This window comes from Pelobates fuscus, chromosome 6 (assembly GCF_036172605.1).
Source record: "Pelobates fuscus isolate aPelFus1 chromosome 6, aPelFus1.pri, whole genome shotgun sequence".
Lineage (NCBI taxonomy): Eukaryota > Metazoa > Chordata > Amphibia > Anura > Pelobatidae > Pelobates > Pelobates fuscus.
In genome coordinates this window covers 269125965-269146794 of record NC_086322.1, presented here as the reverse complement: position 1 = coordinate 269146794, position 20830 = coordinate 269125965, and the positions used below count along the sequence as shown (strand labels likewise).

At 39.1% G+C, this 20830-nt stretch overlaps 1 protein-coding gene across 1 annotated transcript in view; it reads right to left on the bottom strand.

The window, feature by feature from the left end:
• LOC134614867 (protein-glutamine gamma-glutamyltransferase 5-like) overlaps positions 1 to 18327 on the bottom strand; it is a 43537-nt gene extending 25210 nt beyond the window's left edge. The window contains exons 1-4 of the mRNA XM_063459109.1: positions 18252 to 18327; positions 11836 to 12015; positions 6288 to 6530; positions 199 to 317 (exon numbers count right to left, since the gene is read on the bottom strand). Of these exons, the coding sequence (XP_063315179.1) occupies positions 199 to 317; positions 6288 to 6530; positions 11836 to 12015; positions 18252 to 18261 (552 nt within the window). The 5' untranslated portion in view covers positions 18262 to 18327. The remainder of the gene's footprint in view (positions 1 to 198; positions 318 to 6287; positions 6531 to 11835; positions 12016 to 18251) is intronic.
• Between the last annotated feature and the right edge of the window lie 2503 nt (positions 18328 to 20830).

The following is a 20830-nucleotide window of genomic DNA, read 5'->3' as shown; positions in this document are numbered from 1 at the left end:
AGGGTATCTCTCTAAATCAGTTGTGATGATTGAGAATACACTTGCAATCATTTTGTATCAAATAAGCAGAGTTTATATTTTTAGATCTTTACAGTAAAGTTCAACATACAATCTCTAATTTGACCCCAAAGATTAATTCTACAGAAAGAAAAGGTCTGGCACTGACTCATTTATTTGTGATCAAATGTAAATTAATACCTGTCCGAAGTTCCAAGGTATACTTTTAATAAAATCTTTACTTCCTTGATATAAAAACCCATTTTCATTCAACACGTATTCTTTTCTCAGTGTCTCATTATCAAGAAAGACATCATCATCTGAAACATATAAAGTAAAGGAATAAATTATATATATGGAAAAGAGAGATAAGAAAATAAAAAAGTCGATATTGCAACACAAAAATCAATCCAAAAGTTAGAAATTATGCAAATGTAAATTAGCTCCTGACTAAAAATTTTAACATCCCAAATTATTACACCCCAAAAGAAAGCATATGACTTCGAGTCAGCTTCTGAAATTAAATGTAACTAGGGATTTTTTCATGTTTTTTTTTTTGCATGAATTTTCATATTTAGAATGGATGCTGGATGGCTTTGTCCAGGACTGTGGTAGTCAACCTGGTCTCTCCTGGTCTCTCCTGCCCACTAGTGGGCAATTCAATCTTTCATGGTGACCGGTGGCAGATAATGACTGACCAGGTGGGTACAGGTGTGGTGGTTGTTGGAGGTGCCCGTGGTGCAGGCAAGGAGTTATGTCTTTGGATTGCTACATCTCAGGTCTCCGGCTTCTTTTGTACCCACCCAGGGGAAGCTCCAGTGACGTAACCACCCATATATTGGCACAAAGAAGCCCATAATGTCACAACAGAACCTCCTTAAAAATGGAGCATTATGAAGAAAGAAGGAAGCTGCCAGGCAACACAACCACATGCTCTGCGCAGACGCGCTTCTCCCTCCAGTCATCTCGAGAGACCTCACAAAAATGCCCAACACGCATTGTGTAAACGCCTCTGTTTGCTAAATCCCTCTCGATGGCTAAAAGGAAGTGCGCACGCAGCTGTACTCTTGATCATAACGGACCGGGCGTAATGATGTAACAGGAGGGGACATGATGCACTCAATGTGAAAGCAGGGACAGTTAGAAGTGTGTTTTTTAGAGTGACTGATATTGAACTTTGGCAAGCTCTGTTATTTTCTGTTTACTTGGTTTACATAACATAAAATAAAAGAAAGAAGGAAAAAATAAGTATTGGAAGGAGAAATAAAATAAAATAAAGAGAAAGGAAAACGAGACCCCCTGATATATCCATTTTCTTTTTTTCTGTTGTCTTTTTTTTTTTTTTTTTTTTTGGCTAATATTAAAGTGGGTTACCTAGTACAGCCTTTCTGCTGGTGATTGCAATAAGGAAGGAGAAAAGAAAAAAAAGGAAAAGGAAGAAAGGAAGACATCAGGAAAATAGAAAAAGCATTTTTTAATTCATTAACTTTAAATTATATATGTATAAACATGCATGGAGTAGGAATATACATTTAAGTACTTTAAAAAAAAAATGTTTGCACAAGAGCTAAAACAAAATCGAGTTAATGTGGCACCGGTTGGTGGTAAGGAAATCAGTGGTGGTATGTTTAAAATGATGAAGATTGCACTTTTTCACATTAATAGCTTCATAGTTAAGAAACCACCATGCTTTATGGCATCATACACTACACTGATCAGCCCCAACATTAAAACCACTGAAAGGTGAAGTGAATAACATTGATAGGATCATTTCAATGGCACCTGTCAAGGGGTGTGATGTATTAGAAGGCAAGTGAACAGTCAGTTTTTGAATGTTGTGTGTTGGAAGCACGAAAAATGGGCAAGTGAAAAGATCTAAGTGGCTTTGACAAGGGCTAAATAGTGATGGCTAGACTACTGTGTCAGAGCATCTCCACAAGGCAAGTACTGTTGGGTGTTCCCAGTATGCAGTGGTTCACAGCTACCAAAAGTAATGCAAAGAAGGACAACTGGTGAAGCAGCGTAAGGGGCACAAGACTCATTAATGCACGTGGGGAACAAAGGCTATCTCATCTGGAATGATAACTCAAGAGCTACTGTAGATTAAGATTTCTGAAAAACATAATGCTAGCCATAATTGAAAGGTGTCAGAACACACAGTGTATTGCAGTTAGCTGTGTATGAGGATGCGTAGCCGCAGACCTGTCAGAGTGCCGGCTTTAGGCCATTAGGCACCCTGTGCTAAATATTTTCGCAGCAACCCCCTGATCATACCTCTTCATCATGTATAGTGTGTGTATAGGGGTGTAGTGTTTCTATAAGGGATTTATTAAATTAATTATTATTTAAAAACAAATATTATTCCCCCTTCCCTGTTGGTACCTTGCAGATAGGAAGGCATGCTGATCTCTAGTGGTCCAGTGTAAAAAATGAAAATCTGTCAAGCACACACAGTTACAGACAGACAGTCACACACAAACAGTAATAGGCACAGTCATACACATGCACACATTGTTACAGGCAGAGAGATACACATACACAGTTGCAGACAGTCACACACACACACACACACATTGTTAGAGGCAGACAGTCACACACACATACACACAGTTAGACAGTCACACACACCGTTACAGGCAGACAGCCACACACATACACACAGTTAGATAGTCACACACAGACTGTTACAGGCAGACAGTCACACACACATACACACAGTTAGACAGTGACACACACATACCGTTGCAAGCAGACAGTCACACACACATACACACTGTTAGAGGCAGACAGATAAACATACCTAGTTGCAGGCAGTCACACACAACAGTTAGAGGCAGACGGTCACATACACATACACACACACAGTTACCGACAGTCACACACAGATCATTACAGGCAGACAGTCACACACACACATACACATAGTTAGACAGTCACACACACACCGTTACAGACAGACAGTCTCACAAACATCCAGTAACTAACACTTACAGGAAATTACACACACAGTTACATGCACTCCCACATACACAGACACAGACAGTGTAACATTGCTACAGACAGTCACACACACACAGTTACAGGCAGTCACGCACACAGTTACACACAGTTACACACACACACATAGTTACTTAAAGTCACATACACACATAGCTACAGACAAACAGTCACACACACATACACCTCTTGCCATTATGTACTGGAGTGAGGAGAGAAGGCACTGCAGTTTCTTTTACCTGGTAGTTGGAGGCTCTTTTTTGCTTCCCACTTTGTGTGCAGAGGTTAAGGGCAAGGGTGCTTTGAGCTGCACCTCCATACCTCACTAAGCTCTACACATGCCATGCATGAAGCTCCGCTCCCGCAGCCTTTTTCGTTTTTTTTTATAGTCCCGGGTGGAGAATAATTACGTTTTCCACCCGGGTGTGCAGATCTGCAGTATAGGGGTACTCTCTACATGCCCTCACTCCTTTCACCTGGGGCATGTGTGAGCTATATTGGCACCATGGCACCCCTACCACACATGGCACCCTGTGCTATTGCACAGCTCACACGCCCCTAAGGCCAGCCCTGCCTGCAATGGGAACTAGACCATGGAGCAAAGTTTGCTTGGTCTAATGAATCACGTTTTCTTTTAGATAAGGTGGGTGGCTGGGTGTGTGTGCATTGTTTACCTGGGAAAGGGATGGTAGCAGGATACACTATGGGAAGAAGGCAGGCCAGCGGAGGCAGTGGTATGATCTGGAAATTGTTTTGCTAAGAATCCATGGGTTCTGGCATTCATGTTTATGTTACTTTGACACGCAACACCTACCTAGAAATTGTTGCAGACCTTTATGACAACAGTATTTCCTAGCAGTGGCCTATTTCAGCAGAATAATGCACCCTGCCACACTGCAAAACGGGTTCAGGAATGGTTTGAGGAACATGACAAAGAGTTTAAGTTGTTGTCAATGCCTCAAAATTCCTCAACTTTTTTGGGGGGGCAGAGCAAGCGCCTGACCGAGCTAGACATGTCCCGCAGCAGCTCCGTACGAGCATGATACAAGCCGCAGCTTTCCAGGCACAAAATGCACAAATAACCAGCCTCATTTATCTCTTGGCATACCCTGCACCATGGGGAAGAAAGCCAAAAAGCATGATGCCTTAAAAATGGCGCCGGCGAAGGCCTATGTTTCTCCCTTGTCAGATGATAAAGGCCTGATGCCCAACTTCCCTGCAACCTCGCAACCTCGCAAGAACGGGCGACGTTTAAAGAACCCGAGGAAATGGGAAACAATGTGCCCGCAACAAAAGCAGACATCAAGGCACTGGTGAAAGACATCCATCCATGTTCAAGGTGGACATGGCACTTATCAGGGAAGACGTATCGACGCTTACCAAATGAGTGGTGACAGCTGAAGAAAACATCAAGGGGGCAGGGGTGGCACAAGCAGCCCCAGATACAGCTCTCAGCTCACTACAGAAACAATGCAGCTCCCTGACAGCCCAACTGGCAAGCATGGAGGACAGAGCCAAAGCACGCAACATGAGGATCAGAGGGGTACCGGAATCAGTCACCAACACGGAACTGCCCCATTACTGCAGAAGGCTCATAGTCACGTTAATAGTACCTAAACAGGTGAAGCAGATTGGAGTAGATTCCGTTTTTAGTTTGCCAAGAGCCACTAGAGCACCAAAAGACAGGGTGTCTTTTGGTGCTCTAGTGGCTCTTGGCAAACTATTGGAAGCTGTCCGGTACTGTGACAGGGGAATCATCATGAGAGCCCCAAGGGGGTCCCTCCGGTGCCCTTTTGAGGGGTCGCACCTGATGCTCTTCAGAGACTTCTTCAGACATACTCTGACCTGGAGGAGATCATTCTGGCAGGTCACACAAAACCTCAGAGAACACTCCATTCCTTACAAATGTGGCCCATACCACTTACTTACCGAAAAAGATGGTGATATGCTCACCTTTCAGAGCTCCCGACCTTCCTCAGAGACCTTGGTATACTAACAGAGGTGATACCTACAGACACCGGACCCTCGTGGAATGTCGGCAGTATTAACCCCTTTGTACCCAGGGACCTGGGGCGGAGTGCACCAGACTTACCCACCTGAACTGAAGGCGATTGACACTTAAACTACCAATTGGGGCTACACTTCTATATGTTTTGCTTAAATGTTGATAACATGTTTAGTATACAAGCAACAAGTGACAAACCCATTATAGTTTATTTTATTTTATTTTCAACCAAAACCCTAGCCAAACCCCTAGCCAAGTTGATAACCAAACCCCTAGTCAAGTTGATATGCCACCCCCCCACACAACACCTGTGCCTTAGACTCAGATGTTACATGGCACGCTCCTCATAGTTACTCAAAAGGGGTGATCCAAGCATACAACAAGCAACCTGATCATGCTATGATACAGTTAAGAGGGATTTAAGTTTACCTAAAATAAAAAAAATGGGTCATTCCATTAATTGTGATTTAATCAATGCCAAAGTTTATACCTGCTCATTGAAATCCTATACTCACATGATGTACCGCTATGTTTATGCTTGCCCGCAAAAAATGAATAAAAATAAAAGAATAAAAAAAAAAAAATCCTCAGCTATTAATCTGATTGAGCAACTGTGGATGTGCTGGAATTGCACATTTCATCTATGTAGGCTTTTGGCAGGACAGTTCCCATTTCGGAGTTCTGTCCAACCATCCTACTTTAGATATGCCTGAGCTGTGAAGGGTCGCTAGGACCAGGCAGACCATGATATGAGACCCTTAAATATAATATAGCTCATAATTAATGTAGGCATATACTAACAATGCTTATAATTTTCATAATTTAATAAACCATATTTAACCAAAGTGTGATAAAATGTAACTTAAACACAATGGCTGATCTGGATATATTCAGTGCATAATTTCCTTTGCTATTTATCTCTAGATTTACGGCTATTATATAGATATGATACAGAAAGGCGATGTAGCTCTTACACATTATATATATATTATATTATCATTCCTTCCTTCTAATTTACTATTTATGAAGACTCCTGCATTCATCATTTGTGCCTTTACCTGACAAAATGATGTTGACAGCGATTTGATGTTCTCCCTTTTCCTTTATTACATTTTATGTAATAGAAATGTTTTGTCAACGTTTCATTATTGATTGTTCTGTTTATGCAATAAGGTTTGTGAGCTGTGATCTTGGACATCAGGGAAAAAACTTTATTTACCCAAAGGCTTGATTACCTACTATAACCAAAATCAGTAGCTAATACAGTTTTAACTCTAAAGCTCTTTACCTGGACACCACGCATTGAATAGAAGAATTATGGTCCCCAAATTGTAGGACTGAACCACTCCCTGGTAAGTGCCTTCCAGATACAAACTGTAGCGTCCAATGCAGGCTGTTGCTGGAGAACATATGGTGATTGATAAAGAAGTATCATTTGCACTTTCCAGCTTAGCACTCCATGATTTGCTATCTCTGAGTTCACCTACTGGAAAATAAGCGTGTGTCCCATTTTGACTTGATGGATTTGGACCTGTAAAAGATGAATGTGGATCTGTAAGAGACAGCCAACACTGAAAAAAAACACAAAAAAAAACTATTGCCCATTTGTACTTAGTGAGAGGTTAGAATGGGCTGTTTAGTCTTGGTGTAATACTTTTAGAAAAACTTCATTTGGAACTCAACTGCAAGTGAAAAAGTATATTTTATACTGTCACTTTGAGAAAGTTTGATGTATTGAATTTAGGAATTTTCCCTTTAACAATCTTCTGCAGCAATATATATGGAAAATAATATCCCATTAAGCAATGGTAAATCTTGTTTAGGATTGCTTCACAGAAAATAGAGTTCAGCAGAAATAAATAAACAAGTTAACTCCTAATTTACCCCTTAAGGACTGAGCCAAATGTACACGTTGTGAACAGAACAAAACGTAAACAAAACCTGGCATTTGGGCTATATGTCGGTCCAACCGTAATTCACCTCTTTCATATTAAATGCACCCCCCCTTATTATATATCATTTTATTCAGGGGAAACAGGGCTTTCATTTAATATCAAATATTTAGCTATGAAACATTATTTAATATGAAAAAATGTGAGAAAATAAGAAATGTTGTTATTATTTTAGTTCTACATGACATTCTAACTGTCAATGCCATAATACTGTTTGCTTTTACTGCAATAAAATACACACATTTGTATTCAGCAAAGTCTCACGTGTAAAACAGTATCCCCTATGTACAGGTTTTATGGTGATTTGGGAAGTTACAGGGTCAAATATAGCACGTTACATTTGAAATTGAAATTCGCCAGATTGGTTACGTTGCCTTTGAGACTGTATAGTAGCCCAGGAAATAAATTTACACCCATAATGGCATACCATTTGCAATAGTAGACGACCCAAGGTATTGCAAATGGGGTATGTCCAGTCTTTTTTAGTAGCCATTTGGTCACAAACACTGGCCAAAGTTAGCATTAGTATTTGTTTTGTGTGTGAAAAATGCAAAAACGCCAATTTTGCCCAGTGTTTGTGACTAAGTGGCTACTAAAAATGACTGGACATAACCCATTTGCAATACCTTGGGTTGTCTACTATTGCAAATGGTATGCCATCATAGGGGTAATTTTCATTCTTGGGCTACCATAGGGTCACAAAGGCAACGTAAGCAATCTGGCGAATTTTAATGTGAAAAAAATTAAACACAAGCCTTATAGTTGACGCTGTAACTTTTGAAAACACCATAAAACCTGTACATGAGGGGTACTGTTGTACTCAGGAGACTTCGCTGAACACAAATATTTGTGTTTCAAAACAGTACAAAGTATCACAGCAATAATATCGTCCGTGTAAGTGCTGTTTGTGCATGAAAAATGCAAAAAACTTCACTTTTACTGGCGATATCATCGTTGTAATATATTTTACTGCTTTGAAACACTAATATTTGTGTTCAGCGAAGTCTCCCGAGTAAAACAGTACCCCCCATGTACAGGTTTTATGGTGTCTTGGAAAGAAATAGGGTTAAATATAGTGCTAGCAAATTAAATTCCCTATACTTTCAGGATGGGTTGTCAGGCAGGTCCCGCTAATTGTAATTAATTAGGATACCTAATTATGTAAAAATATTACATAAATATATGTGTAGAATTAATACATGTATATATATATATATATTTATACATATGTGTATATATATATATATATCTTTTTTAAAAAAAATATTTGTATTAAATATATTTATATATAGAGAGATATATATACGTATATATTTATGTATATAGATATATATATATATTATTTCGTTCTATGTGTATTTTGATATAAATATATATATATATTAATATCACAATACAGTTAGAACGAAATAACACACATCTATATATTTTTTTATTATTTATTTTTAATTAGTTTTTTAATTTTATTTTTTTACGTATTTACATATTTTTTATATTATATATAAATATATATATAACAATAATTATATATATATTTAATCAGTATCAGTCTACGTGTAATTTGATATTAATATATATATATATATATATATATAATTATATATATATATATATATATATATATATATTAATAGTAAAATACACCCAGACAGTGTATGTGTGTGTATATGTATTTGTTTATATAAATGAGAAAAGAAAAGTAAAACAAGGAATAGTTAGATTAAAAACAAAAGAAGGAAGTTATGTAGATGAGGATAAAGGTCTAGCTGACTGCCTCAATGAATATTTTTGTTCGGTATTTACAGATGAAAATAAAGGAGAGGGACCTCCGTTAAAAAAAAGGATAAATGAGTCATTTATTACACGTGAGTTTACAGAGGAAGAGGTTCTATTTCAACTGTCAAAAGTAAAGACAAATAAGTCAATGAGACCTGATGGAATACACCCAAAGCTATTAAAAGAGCTTAGTGGTGTACTAGCAAAACCATTAACAGATTTATTTAACCAATCATTGTTAACAGGAGTAGTCCCAGAAGATTGGAAGTTAGCGCGAATGTTGTGCCCATTCACAAGAAAGGTAATAGGGAGGAGTCGGGCAACTGTAGGCCAGTAAGCCTTACTTCAGTAGTGGGGGAAGTAATAGAAACTATGTTAAAGGATAGGATTGTTGAACATCTAAAAACACATGGATTTCAAGATCAGAGACAACATGAGTTTACTTCAGGGAGATCATGCCAAACTAATCTTATTGATTTTTTTGATTGGGTAACTAAAATTACATATCAGGGTAGTGCAGTAGACATTGCTTACCTAGATTTCAGTAAGGCTTTTGACACTGTTGCACATAGAAGGCTTATCAATAAACTGCAATCTTTGAGTTTAGATTCCAATATTGTTGAATGGGTAAGGCAGTGGCTGAGTTACAGGCAACAGAGGGTTGTAGTCAATGGAGTATATTCGAAGCTTGGGCTTGTCACCAGTGGGTTACCTCAGGGATCTGTACTTGGACCCATTCTCTTTAATATTTTTATTAGTGATATTGCAGAAGGTCTTGATGGTAAGGTGTGTCTTTATGTGGATGATACTAAGATATGTAACATGGTTGATGTTCCAGGAGGGATAAGCCAAATGGCAAATGATTTAGGTAAACTAGAAAAATGGTCAGAGTTGGGGCAACTGACATTTAATGTGGATAAGTGCAAGATAATGCATCTTGGACGTGAAAACCCAAGGGCAGAGTACAGAATATTTGATAGAGTCCTAACCTCAACATCTGAGGAAAGGGATTTAGGGGTGATTATTTCTGATGACTTAAAGGTAGGCAGACAATGTAATAGAGCAGCAGGAAATGCTAGCAGAATGCTTGGTTGTATAGGGAGAGGTATTAGCAGTAGAAAGAGGGAAGTGCTCATGCCATTGTACAGAACACTGGTGAGACCTAATTTGGAGTACTGTACACAGTACTGGAGACCATATCTTCTGAAGGATATTGATACCTTAGAGAGAGTTCAAAGAAGGGCTACTAAACTGGTTCATGGATTGCAGGACAAAACTTACCAGGAAAGGTTAAAGGATCTTAACATGTATAGCTTGGGGGAAAGACGAGACAGGGGGGATATGATAGAAACATTTAAATACATAAAGGGAATCAACACAGTAAAGGAGGAGACTATATTTAAAAGAAGAAAAACTACAACAACACGAGGACATAGTCTTAAATTAGAGGGACAAAGGTTTAAAAATAATATCAGGAAGTATTACTTTACTGAGAGGGTAGTGGGTGCATGGAATAGCCTTCCAGCTGAAGTGGTAGAGGTTAACACAGTAAAGGAGTTTAAGCATGCGTGGGATAGGCATAAGGCTATCCTAACTATAAGATAAGGCCAGGGACTAATGAAAGTATTTAGAAAACTGGGCAGACTAGATGGGCCGAATGGTTCTTATCTGCCGTCACATTCTATGTTTCTATGTTTCTATGTTTCTTAGATCATATATATAATATATATATGCTCTAAGTATAATTTTTTTTTTTTTTTACACTTATTGTAATTCTTTTTATTTGATTTCCAGCTAGCAGGGGGACTACCTGTCATTACAGGCAGTCCCCCTGTTGGCAATGCCTGAGCCAGCTAACCCGCCATGTGATTGTGAGGTCCTCGCAAGGACCTCACTTTCACATGGCCGGGGGGCTCCCAGGAGGAAGGATGTGCCGCGGGGGGCTCCCTGGAAATCCCCCCAACCGCGATCGCCGGCGTGGGATCGCCGGCAACCGGGTAAGTAAGAAAACAACGGAGGGCGTATAATTATGCCCAGCGGCGTTTAGAGCCGCTTAAAATAGGGCGTAATTGTACGCCCTCCGGTCTTAAAGGGTTAAGAATAGATAGTATTAGTCCATTAGACCTCAAAGAATGAATAAGAAAATACTCAATTACTGTTTTAGGAATATTACACAGTCCTTTAGATTTCAATAACAAATGTTGAAAATAAGTAGATCCTGATTTGGTAAAATTATCACAGTCTTTTAGACTCCAGTAATAATATATGAAAATATCTTAGGCAAGATCAATCAGCTGAAATGGTTACTTTCAATAGAGCAATTTGGAAGTAACTGGATCCCAGAGCGCAGACAAATTAATTCCCTTTTATCCTTCCAAATAACTTGGAAGGCATGAACCAATTATTAATCCCCATAACTGAAGAACTAAGGTTGCTTTCCCTGGATATTGAGAATGGAAGACCTTTCCTGAATAGTTCTCTGTAATATATTGAGGATTAGAGGAAATTGTAGTGAAGTCTGTTCCGAGTCTGGGAGAGGAGAAGTCAAGATCAGGTAGGAGAGGTTCGTTACACAGATGATCTTAAGAAGGAGCTCCATCGGTAATTGGTAACAGTTAGTTAACAAATTGATTGACCAATGTGATAGTGGCCACAGCTTCCTTTTACTATTGAAGCGCGTGATGTCAGACGCATGGGCGGAGTTTGATCAGCGAGAACCAGGAAGTCATACAGGTAAACAACGATCTTACAGAAAATAATAGGGGGGATCTTGGCACTTGGTCAAAACATGCAGGAGTTTCTGGGAGACTTAGTCCTACAAAAGTTTGAGATTCAGGGTGTCAAACCGCTTATGGTAGTGTTAACATCTCACAGAACATTGAATTGCTCATGATAGTTTCTAGGTTACTGCAAGAAATATGATAAAGTACCCTTGAATACAACGTTTTAAAGATAGATAATAGTGTACTGGAACACTGCAATTCTTAATTAATTTAGAAAGAATAAAACTGCCATTATAACCCATTACTATATCTGGATTATCGTTAAAAAAAATCACACGTAAAAGTAAAGTATTTTTAAATGTGTCCATTGGTATAACTGTTTTACCTGTTTCTGCTGTAATGCTCAACTTGTCCAACTTCTCCTCTTTTTTTCGATAGCGAATTAGTGGCTTGATGGTAAATGGTTTTCCTCTGCGAACTACGAGCTCCTTCCCCCGGATGGATTGAGTTTTGTGTTCCTCACCATTGGCGAACCTGTTAAAATCGGTCCGGTAAAGTTCTGGAGCTTCAAAAGGATCTACATAAATTTGAGTAAGAAAATATTAGAAAGGTATCTGTACGATAGCGTTTAATATATACTAAACAATAAAATAACCACTAAATTGGACAAGAGCGGTACTTGAAATATAGCTATTCAGGTAGTATTGGTCGTTGTTTATTCATTTATTTTGTATTTATATGTAACTTCCTTATCCTAGCTTGTTTACAATGATTACTAATTATACAGCCATCAAAGAGTGGATTAGACATTATAACGAGGTAGAATGACAGTAGACTAATTTTGGCAGTTTGAGGAAGGAGAAGTTGGTGGAAATAGAAATGCTTACAGTGATGGGCTAAGGTGTAGCAGGAGAGAACTATGGAGAGCCAATAAAAAGCGTTTGGACACAAGTGTATTTTCTGATTCTTGTAAATGGCATGATGGAACTTGTTAGTCAGAAGTGATGAGGAAGTTTCTTGCAAAAGTAGTAAACTCAAAGGGAAAAAAATGACTTATTCATATGGAGTATTCAATGTGCACATATACAAGATGTTTTAAGTGTATTACTCAATCAGGGTTATTCACTAAATTTGGACTAAAAAATATGGCATTGTTGATGACATTCAACAATGTCAGGTTGGTTTAAATCAGGCCCCAATGGGTCAAGTAAGACATCTCTCAAGAGTTGGCTTTCAGAGTTCTCTGTTTGGTTGGTGTACTAGCCAACCAATCAGATCACTCTTAGTCACATCTCAAAGCATGGGGAATTTTCCCCCTCTTTGAAACTGTCATAGCTTGGGAAAAACCTATATAAGGCCTTACTAGTTATCAGAGTTAATTCTGCGGCGAACTCTCCCTGGGCGAAGATTAATTGCTTTTTATTGCTGCACAATTTAGATGTATGGCAGAATATTTTTTTTTTTTGCGATCAGGCCTCTTTTTATTTTAATTGGTTTTGTGGGTTATTGTGGATTTTAATTTGGTAACTTTTGGAAGCTGAACAACATAAGAAGAAGAAGAAAGTAAACTTCTTATGGTAACTATACAGGGAGTGCAGAATTATTAGGCAAGTTGTATTTTTGAGGATTAATTTTATTATTGAACAACAACCATGTTCTCAATGAACCCAAAAAACTCATTAATATCAAAGCTGAATATTTTTGGAAGTAGTTTTTAGTTTGTTTTTAGTTTTAGCTATTTTAGGGGGATATCTGTGTGTGCAGGTGACTATTACTGTGCATAATTATTAGGCAACTTAACAAAAAACAAATATATACCCATTTCAATATTTATTTTTACCAGTAAAACCAATATAACATCTCAACATTCACAAATATACATTTCTGACATTCAAAAACATAACAAAAACAAATCAGTGACCAATATAGCCACCTTTCTTTGCAAGGACACTCAAAAGCCTGCCATCCATGGATTCTGTCAGTGTTTTGATCTGTTCACCATCAACATTGCGTGCAGCAGCAACCACAGCCTCCCAGACACTGTTCAGAGAGGTGTACTGTTTTCCCTCCTTGTAAATCTCACATTTGATGATGGACCACAGGTTCTCAATGGGGTTCAGATCAGGTGAACAAGGAGGCCATGTCATTAGATTTTCTTCTTTTATACCCTTTCTTGCCAGCCACGCTGTGGAGTACTTGGACGAGTGTGATGGAGCATTGTCCTGCATGGAAATCATGTTTCCTGAAGGATGCAGACTTCTTCCTGTACCACTGCTTGAAGAAGGTGTCTTCCAGAAAATGGCAGTAGGACTGGGAGTTGAGCTTGACTCCATCCTCAACCCGAAAAGGCTCCACAAGCTCATCTTTGATGATACCAGCCCAAACCAGTACTCCACCTCCACCTTGCTGGCGTCTGAGTCGGACTGGAGCTCTCTGCCCTTTACCAATCCATCCATCTGGCCCATCAAGACTCACTCTCATTTCATCAGTCCATAAAACCTTAGAAAAATCAGTCTTGAGATATTTCTTGGCCCAGTCTTGACGTTTCAGCTTGTGTCTTGTTCAGTGGTGGTCGTCTTTCAGCCTTTCTTACCTTGGCCATGTCTCTGAGTATTGCACACCTTGTGCTTTTGGGCACTCCAGTGATGTTGCAGCTCTGAAATATGGCCAAACTGGTGGCAAGTGGCATCTTGGCAGCTGCACGCTTGACTTTTCTCAGTTCATGGGCAGTTATTTTGCGCCTTGGTTTCTCCACACGCTTCTTGCGACCCTGTTGACTATTTTGAATGAAACATTTGATTGTTCGATGATCACGCTTCAGAAGCTTTGCAATTTTAAGAGTGCTGCATCCCTCTGCAAGATATCTCACTATTTTTGACTTTTCTGAGCCTGTAAAGTCCTTCTTTTGACCCATTTTGCCAAAGGAAAGGAAGTTGCCTAATAATTATGCACACCTGATATAGGGTGTTGATGTCATTAGACCACACCCTTTCTCATTACAGAGATGCACATCACCTAATATGCTTAATTGGTAGTAGGCTTTCGAGCCTTTACAGCTTGGAGTAAGACAACATGCATAAAGAGGATGATGTGGTCAAAATACTCATTTGCCTAATAATTCTGCACTGCCTGTATGTATCTATATTACAGATCTTTGATTGCCCCCCTCCTCACTATTAGCAGAGTGAGGGGGGTAGAAAGGGGCTTTAATTTAATTTAGGTGATGGCTAGGGTATTAGGGATCCCTAGCCACCAAGGGGGCATATGCTATTATTTTGGGAGACATGCCATTATATACTACCTTATTGCATAATTAAATGAGGCCACCACCCATCTCCCATAGATGGGGACTGAAGACAGACACTAGGTCACTCCCGTAGTATTATTATTAGGACCTCATTCGCTTTGCATGAGGATGTCCAGCGTCTTGAAAAAAAACCTAGGAAAGAATTGATTCAATGCTTTCCTATGGATGAAGGCGTGCAAATTAGATTTCTGGAACGCCATGACGACAGAAGAGGAGGAGGGGTTCTATCCAGCACCGAGGGACCTTGGCTCTGAAAACAGGTAAGTGAAAGAAGGGATTTCTTGACTGGGGGGGAAAGACCGGGGGAGAAGGGGCACTGGGGGCAGAGGGACAATATAGTGTTCTTTTAAGCCAAAATATATCCACAGAACAAATTATTTCATTTAAACTAATTTTAAATTGTACAGTAACTGTTTTGTGTGGAACTTTAAAAAGTGTCAGAATTCTTCAATTTCAGTAATTTTGGCATACAATTTTAAGTTCACTTTTAATCAGAATTCCTAAGAAATCACACTTTAGTAAATAACAGTAAAAGAGTGACTAGTTTGTTGCAAATTTCTGGTATACCATTTAGCATAAATTATGTATTCAAAATTACCTACAGTAACGATTAATTTATGCTATATGGTATGCTATATTGTATGAAATTATGATCCTGCACCTACTATTAAGTCTCTATGCAATAAGTCCTGGCTCTAAAGTGCCACATCATTGTTATTTTCTGCAGACAAGGAAATCCCCTTGTTCTTACCAATATGCATAATATTGAACATGCACTTTACTGTCTACTTTACATTATACTGTGGTTTTCTATGGTGTGATTCTCTACTATGTGTATGTATTCTGTCAGCAACACTGTAACTAGTTATTCTACTACACCCTGGCCCCAGACTCTAACCCATACGATCTCCCTGAGTACCGATCGCATACACGATCGGCTGGTTGCCATGACGACTTGTAAACACACGCCCCCTTGCGTTCCGGCTGATCTCCATGGCAACAGCCGGCACGCAGGGTTCACACAGCAGCGAACTTGACAGCTGCAGAATACATGAAACAAGGTCAATTTTGCCCGCGATTTTCTGGCGCCCAGGGTGATCGTCACACAGAGTCAGGGGTAAGTCTCAGCTGATGACAATGTACTGTATTTGATTTAATTTGATTTACTTTGTCATTTATTCTGTTACAATTGTAATGCACTATTATCCTGACGAAAGTCCTGACATAGGACTGAAACGTTGATTCTTCATGGCAGTTGCCGAATAAAGCTAAGCCTATTTTTTTCACCATTTGAATGAAGTCCCTTGAGTGCTTTTTCCTACTTGATATTGTATATATATATATATATATATATTAATATCAAAACACACTCAGAATGAAATTTTATATATATATATATATATATATATATATATATATATATATATATATATACACACACTGGACAAAATTGAGTGGTCTTTTATTGTGGACAGCCTAAGGCACACCTCTGCAATATCATGCTGTCTGATCAGCATCTTGATATGCCACACCTGTGAGGTGGATGGATTATCACGGCAACAGATAAGTGCTCACTAACACAGATTTAGACAGATTTGTGAACAATATTTGAGAAAAATAAGCCTTTCTGTGTACATAGAAAAAGTCTTAGATCTTTGAGTTCAGCTCATGAAAAATGCGCGCAAAAACAAAAGTGTTGTGTTTTTAATTTTGTTCAGTGTATTTAAATAGTGTGTGTACATTGAGGTACTGTTGTACTCATGAGACATTGTTTAACACAACTATGAGTGTTTTAGAGCCGTAAAATGTATAATGATGATGTTATTGGTGAAAGGGCAGTTTGTTTGTGAAAAATTGAAAAAACAAATATGAACACTAACTGTAACTCATGTTTGCGACTAAGTGGCTTCTAAAAAGGACTGGACTTACCCCATTTTAAATATCTTGGGTTGTCTGTCTACTTTTGACAATGGTATGCCAGGATGGGGGCAATTTTCATTCCAGGGCTGCCATAGGGTCTCAAAGGCAACATAGGCCAAACAAACAAAATTGGCAAATTTCAATGTGTAAAAACTGAAATGGCTAAGCTCTTTATTTGACACTGTAAGTTTCTAAAACGCCATGACACCTGTACATGGGGGGCATTGTTGTACTTGTGGGATATCACAGCATACACATTTGTGTTTTATTGCAGTAAAAGTAAACCAGTATCACGACATTCCAAATTAAAATGCCACACAGAACTTGACAAATAACACAATTTCTTAATTTCAAAGTCAAACGTGCTTTCAAACACTATATTTTATATACTATATTGACAAACATATAAACACACAGGTACATATCAAAAAAAAAAAAAAAAACCCATAAACTTCAATTTGGCAAACAATACAATGCATTGAAAGATAAATAGAATCTTAGTCTTCCACTGACAACAATACCTTTGGAATGCCAATGAGCAAACTATTGTATGTTATAAAATTCTCTAAAAATAAGTGAAATTGTGTCAGTGATGTTTAGGAAAAAATGTAACCAACTGAAAGTAGTCTAAGTGAGATTTTAGTGTGAGATATATATAAAATATCAAGATATTAGATTTGTATAACCAATGTAACTAAAGTATCAATTCATATACAGACAGAAGGTTGTGGGTCAATCAGATACACACTGAGCTTAAAAATATCTAATTGCAGACTTTATTATTCTTTTTTTATTAATGAAAGCTTCCCAGAATGCTGCATAATACTTGAAACTATTATATGCCCACTTATGTGCCACATTTCACACCCAAAATGATAATATGCAATAATGAACATATTAAAGTGTTACATGGGCGTAAGTCGCCAATCCCCCAAAGCATAGATTTTTCCACTTTTTGATTGTCATATGCATACCAAATAATAAAGTGAATTTAGTAAGGAATATAATAATTAATCATTCTGCACATCTAATTAAAAATAAAAACAAAAAGTACATAACTTTTTCATGTTAAAAGTCACAGTGTGGCTATTTAGAATTTTATCTAATTAACATATATAATTGCTTTATTTAATCTTTTTAAATCTAATTAACTAATGTAACAGGTAGCCTTTATAACCAGTGTTACTGATGCAAGTTTTATACTTAGCAGTCCAAAACTATACCTTTTTGCATGTTCCCTAATTATGTTTCTTAATTACCTGTAATATGTACTCACTCTATTGTGACGCCTCCTCTACAAATACTTAAAATTGCTGCTAAATAACACAGTTTGGGACACTTCATGAAAAGTCATGTTATCTTTAGAGCAGTCATTTAAGCATCACAAAATTATCTTAATTTGGGTTAAATGTGAAACAGATTTGCCTGTATTTATAGTTACACAATACTTAACTATGTATTGAACCCCATAGCTCAATAAAATAAATCCTTCCATTTTCTTTGAAAGAAATGTCGTAGAACCCAAACTTTAGGTGGTCAAGTATAAAAGATTAATAAGTTTGGATGATACTTACGATAATTCATGGTCTGCAGATCTGTCTGCTCGCTGATCTCTGCCACTTTTGAGTTAGACAGACACGTTTAAATTGCTTTACATATTTGGAATGAATCCGCCCAAGGAGCAATATTGAACTACTAACCCAAAGAATTTCTCCCTCCCTGTTTCTGCCCAGTCACTCCTTTGTCTGAGTGACATCTGCCAAGTTTTAGGAAGCCCATAAATGTTGATGACAAATCTTAGCTGAAAGCTATTGTAGGAAATCTAAATGCTAAATCATGTAGCTATTTACTCTTTCTTTTGTTTAATGAACCATGTGAAAAAAAGATTGCAAGGTAATGCTACATGCAGTTTAGAGATCAGGAATGGGGAAGTACAAATAAGGTCAAGCAAGGTATCTAGCAATTTTATTTATTTATTTTATTTTAATTTACGTGTTTATGTAATACTTCGCATATCAAAGAGAAACATATAACACTTAGAACTATAAATAATAAAATAATAAGTTGTCTTGCTCATTTTACTAAAGCAGATAAGAGGGATGTACATGCGGAAAATAGGAGGCTCTGGCATTTTTCTATATGGTGGTGGGTGCCTGTAGGGTCATCTATAGTAGATAAACATCCAAGGGCTGAAACACAAGTCGGTAAGAGATATAATAGGCTATATGCTTGAATGTACTGTATATGTGTACATAAGTTCTATGGGATAAATGGCTCAAAGGAGTTTTACCAGTTTACGCGGATACTCAAGAATTTTGCCCAATGTGTCAACCATAGAGAACAGATCTTTGTTTGTTACCCCTAGCTGACCAGTGCATTTATTCCATGTGTTGAGTGTACCCTACGCTATTCACCCATTGTTCCAAGGATGGGATATCGGTCTACTTCCAGTATACGGAGATGAAAACATTAGTTTTTCCCAGAGGTAGCCGTAGCAGTGTCTGATGACTAAGGTCTGAAAGGGAATCAGGCCACCACAGAAGACCTTGTGATGGAGTGAGTGTAGGGATACCTGGTAGGATATGTTTAATAACCACAATCATTTGTTCCCAGAAGGGTTGAATATCCGTGCAATGCCACCAAATGTGTTTTATAGAGCCCTCCGCCCTCTCACACCTCCAACAGATAAACGATCCTTGTCATGGGTATGAAGGATTGTTTATCTCTTAGATAGACTAACAGTTGTCTACATAATATTCCTGAAAATATATGAACAGTCCCTGTCTCTAAGATGTATGCGCAGAGCAGATGTCCACTTTACCTGAATATGAGTATGGGCCTGTCTGTATTAAGGAATAAATCTGCGAGAGAGGTCTCTTAATCAATCCAGAATGTGTGCAAACAGTCTCAAATGGAGTGAGGTCTCTGGGTTACCAGTGTGGTTTAGCAATTTTTTGAGGAATCGTGTAAGTTGAGAGTAACTCAATGTGTCTACTAGTCAGTGACAAAACTACCACAGTAGCAGGATCACAGCTGCGACTAGGCTGCCACTCCAGGGAGGCCACTGTGCTGTAAACTCCTGCTGATACTGTCTGCACCGGCACAGTGCTCCCCTTCCTGTCAGCCACTGTATGTAGAGGATCATCTATATTTTCTACCTGGTATGACATGAAGTGCTCTCAGTGAGCAGTTTCTGTCAGAAACAGAAGATCTTCGACATCAGTAGGCTCGGCCATGCTACAAGGAGGTCAGCAGGGAGACAGATGGGGGATGAAACACATGGGGAAACACATGGGGGAGGATGAGACAACTAGGGGAATGAGACACATGGAGGGGCTGGGGGGGATGAGACACATAGAGGGACCAGGGACGGCGCTACCTGTAAGGTGGACTAGGCAGCTTCCTAGTGCGCCCCTTGGGAAGGGGCGCCGCCAGGAGCGCCGGCCCCCCTCATGCTGCAGCCGCCCGAGCGCTCTGCAGATAGCCTCAGGGGCTGCAGCTTTACCCGGGCTGGTGCGTCCATGAGGGTGCACCGCCCGGGCGCAGAATGAGGAGAGGGGCTGACAGGAGGGAAGCGCTCAGCGCTCCCTCCTGTCACTCCCTCACTGTAGCGTGGCCGAGCTCTGTATGATTCGCGGGTACAGGGAGCATCTGTCTCCTGTACCCGGGCGGACTAAAAGGAAGTGCACGAGTGTGCACTTCCTTTTAGTCCGCCCGGGTACAGGAGACAGATGCTCCCTGTACCCGCGGATCATACAGAGCTCGGCCACGCTACAATAGAGGTAGGGGAGAGGGGAGAAAGAAATTAGTAGGAGGGGGGGGGGGGAATAAATTAGAAGGGAAGGGGGAGAAAATAAATAGTAGGGGAGGGGGGGGAGAAAGACATTAGTAGGAAAGGGGGAGATGGAAATTAGTAGGGGAGGGGGAGAAAGACATTAGTAGGGGAGGGGGAGATGGAAATTAGTAGGGGAGGGGGAGAGATGGAAATTAGTAGGGGAGGGGGGGGAGAAAGACATTAGTAGGGGAGGGGGAGATGGAAATTAGTAGGGGAGGGGGAGAGATGGAAATTAGTAGGGGATGGGGAGATGGAAATTAGTAGGGGAGGGGGGAGAAAGACATTAGTAGGGGAGAGGGGAGATGGAAATTAGTAGGG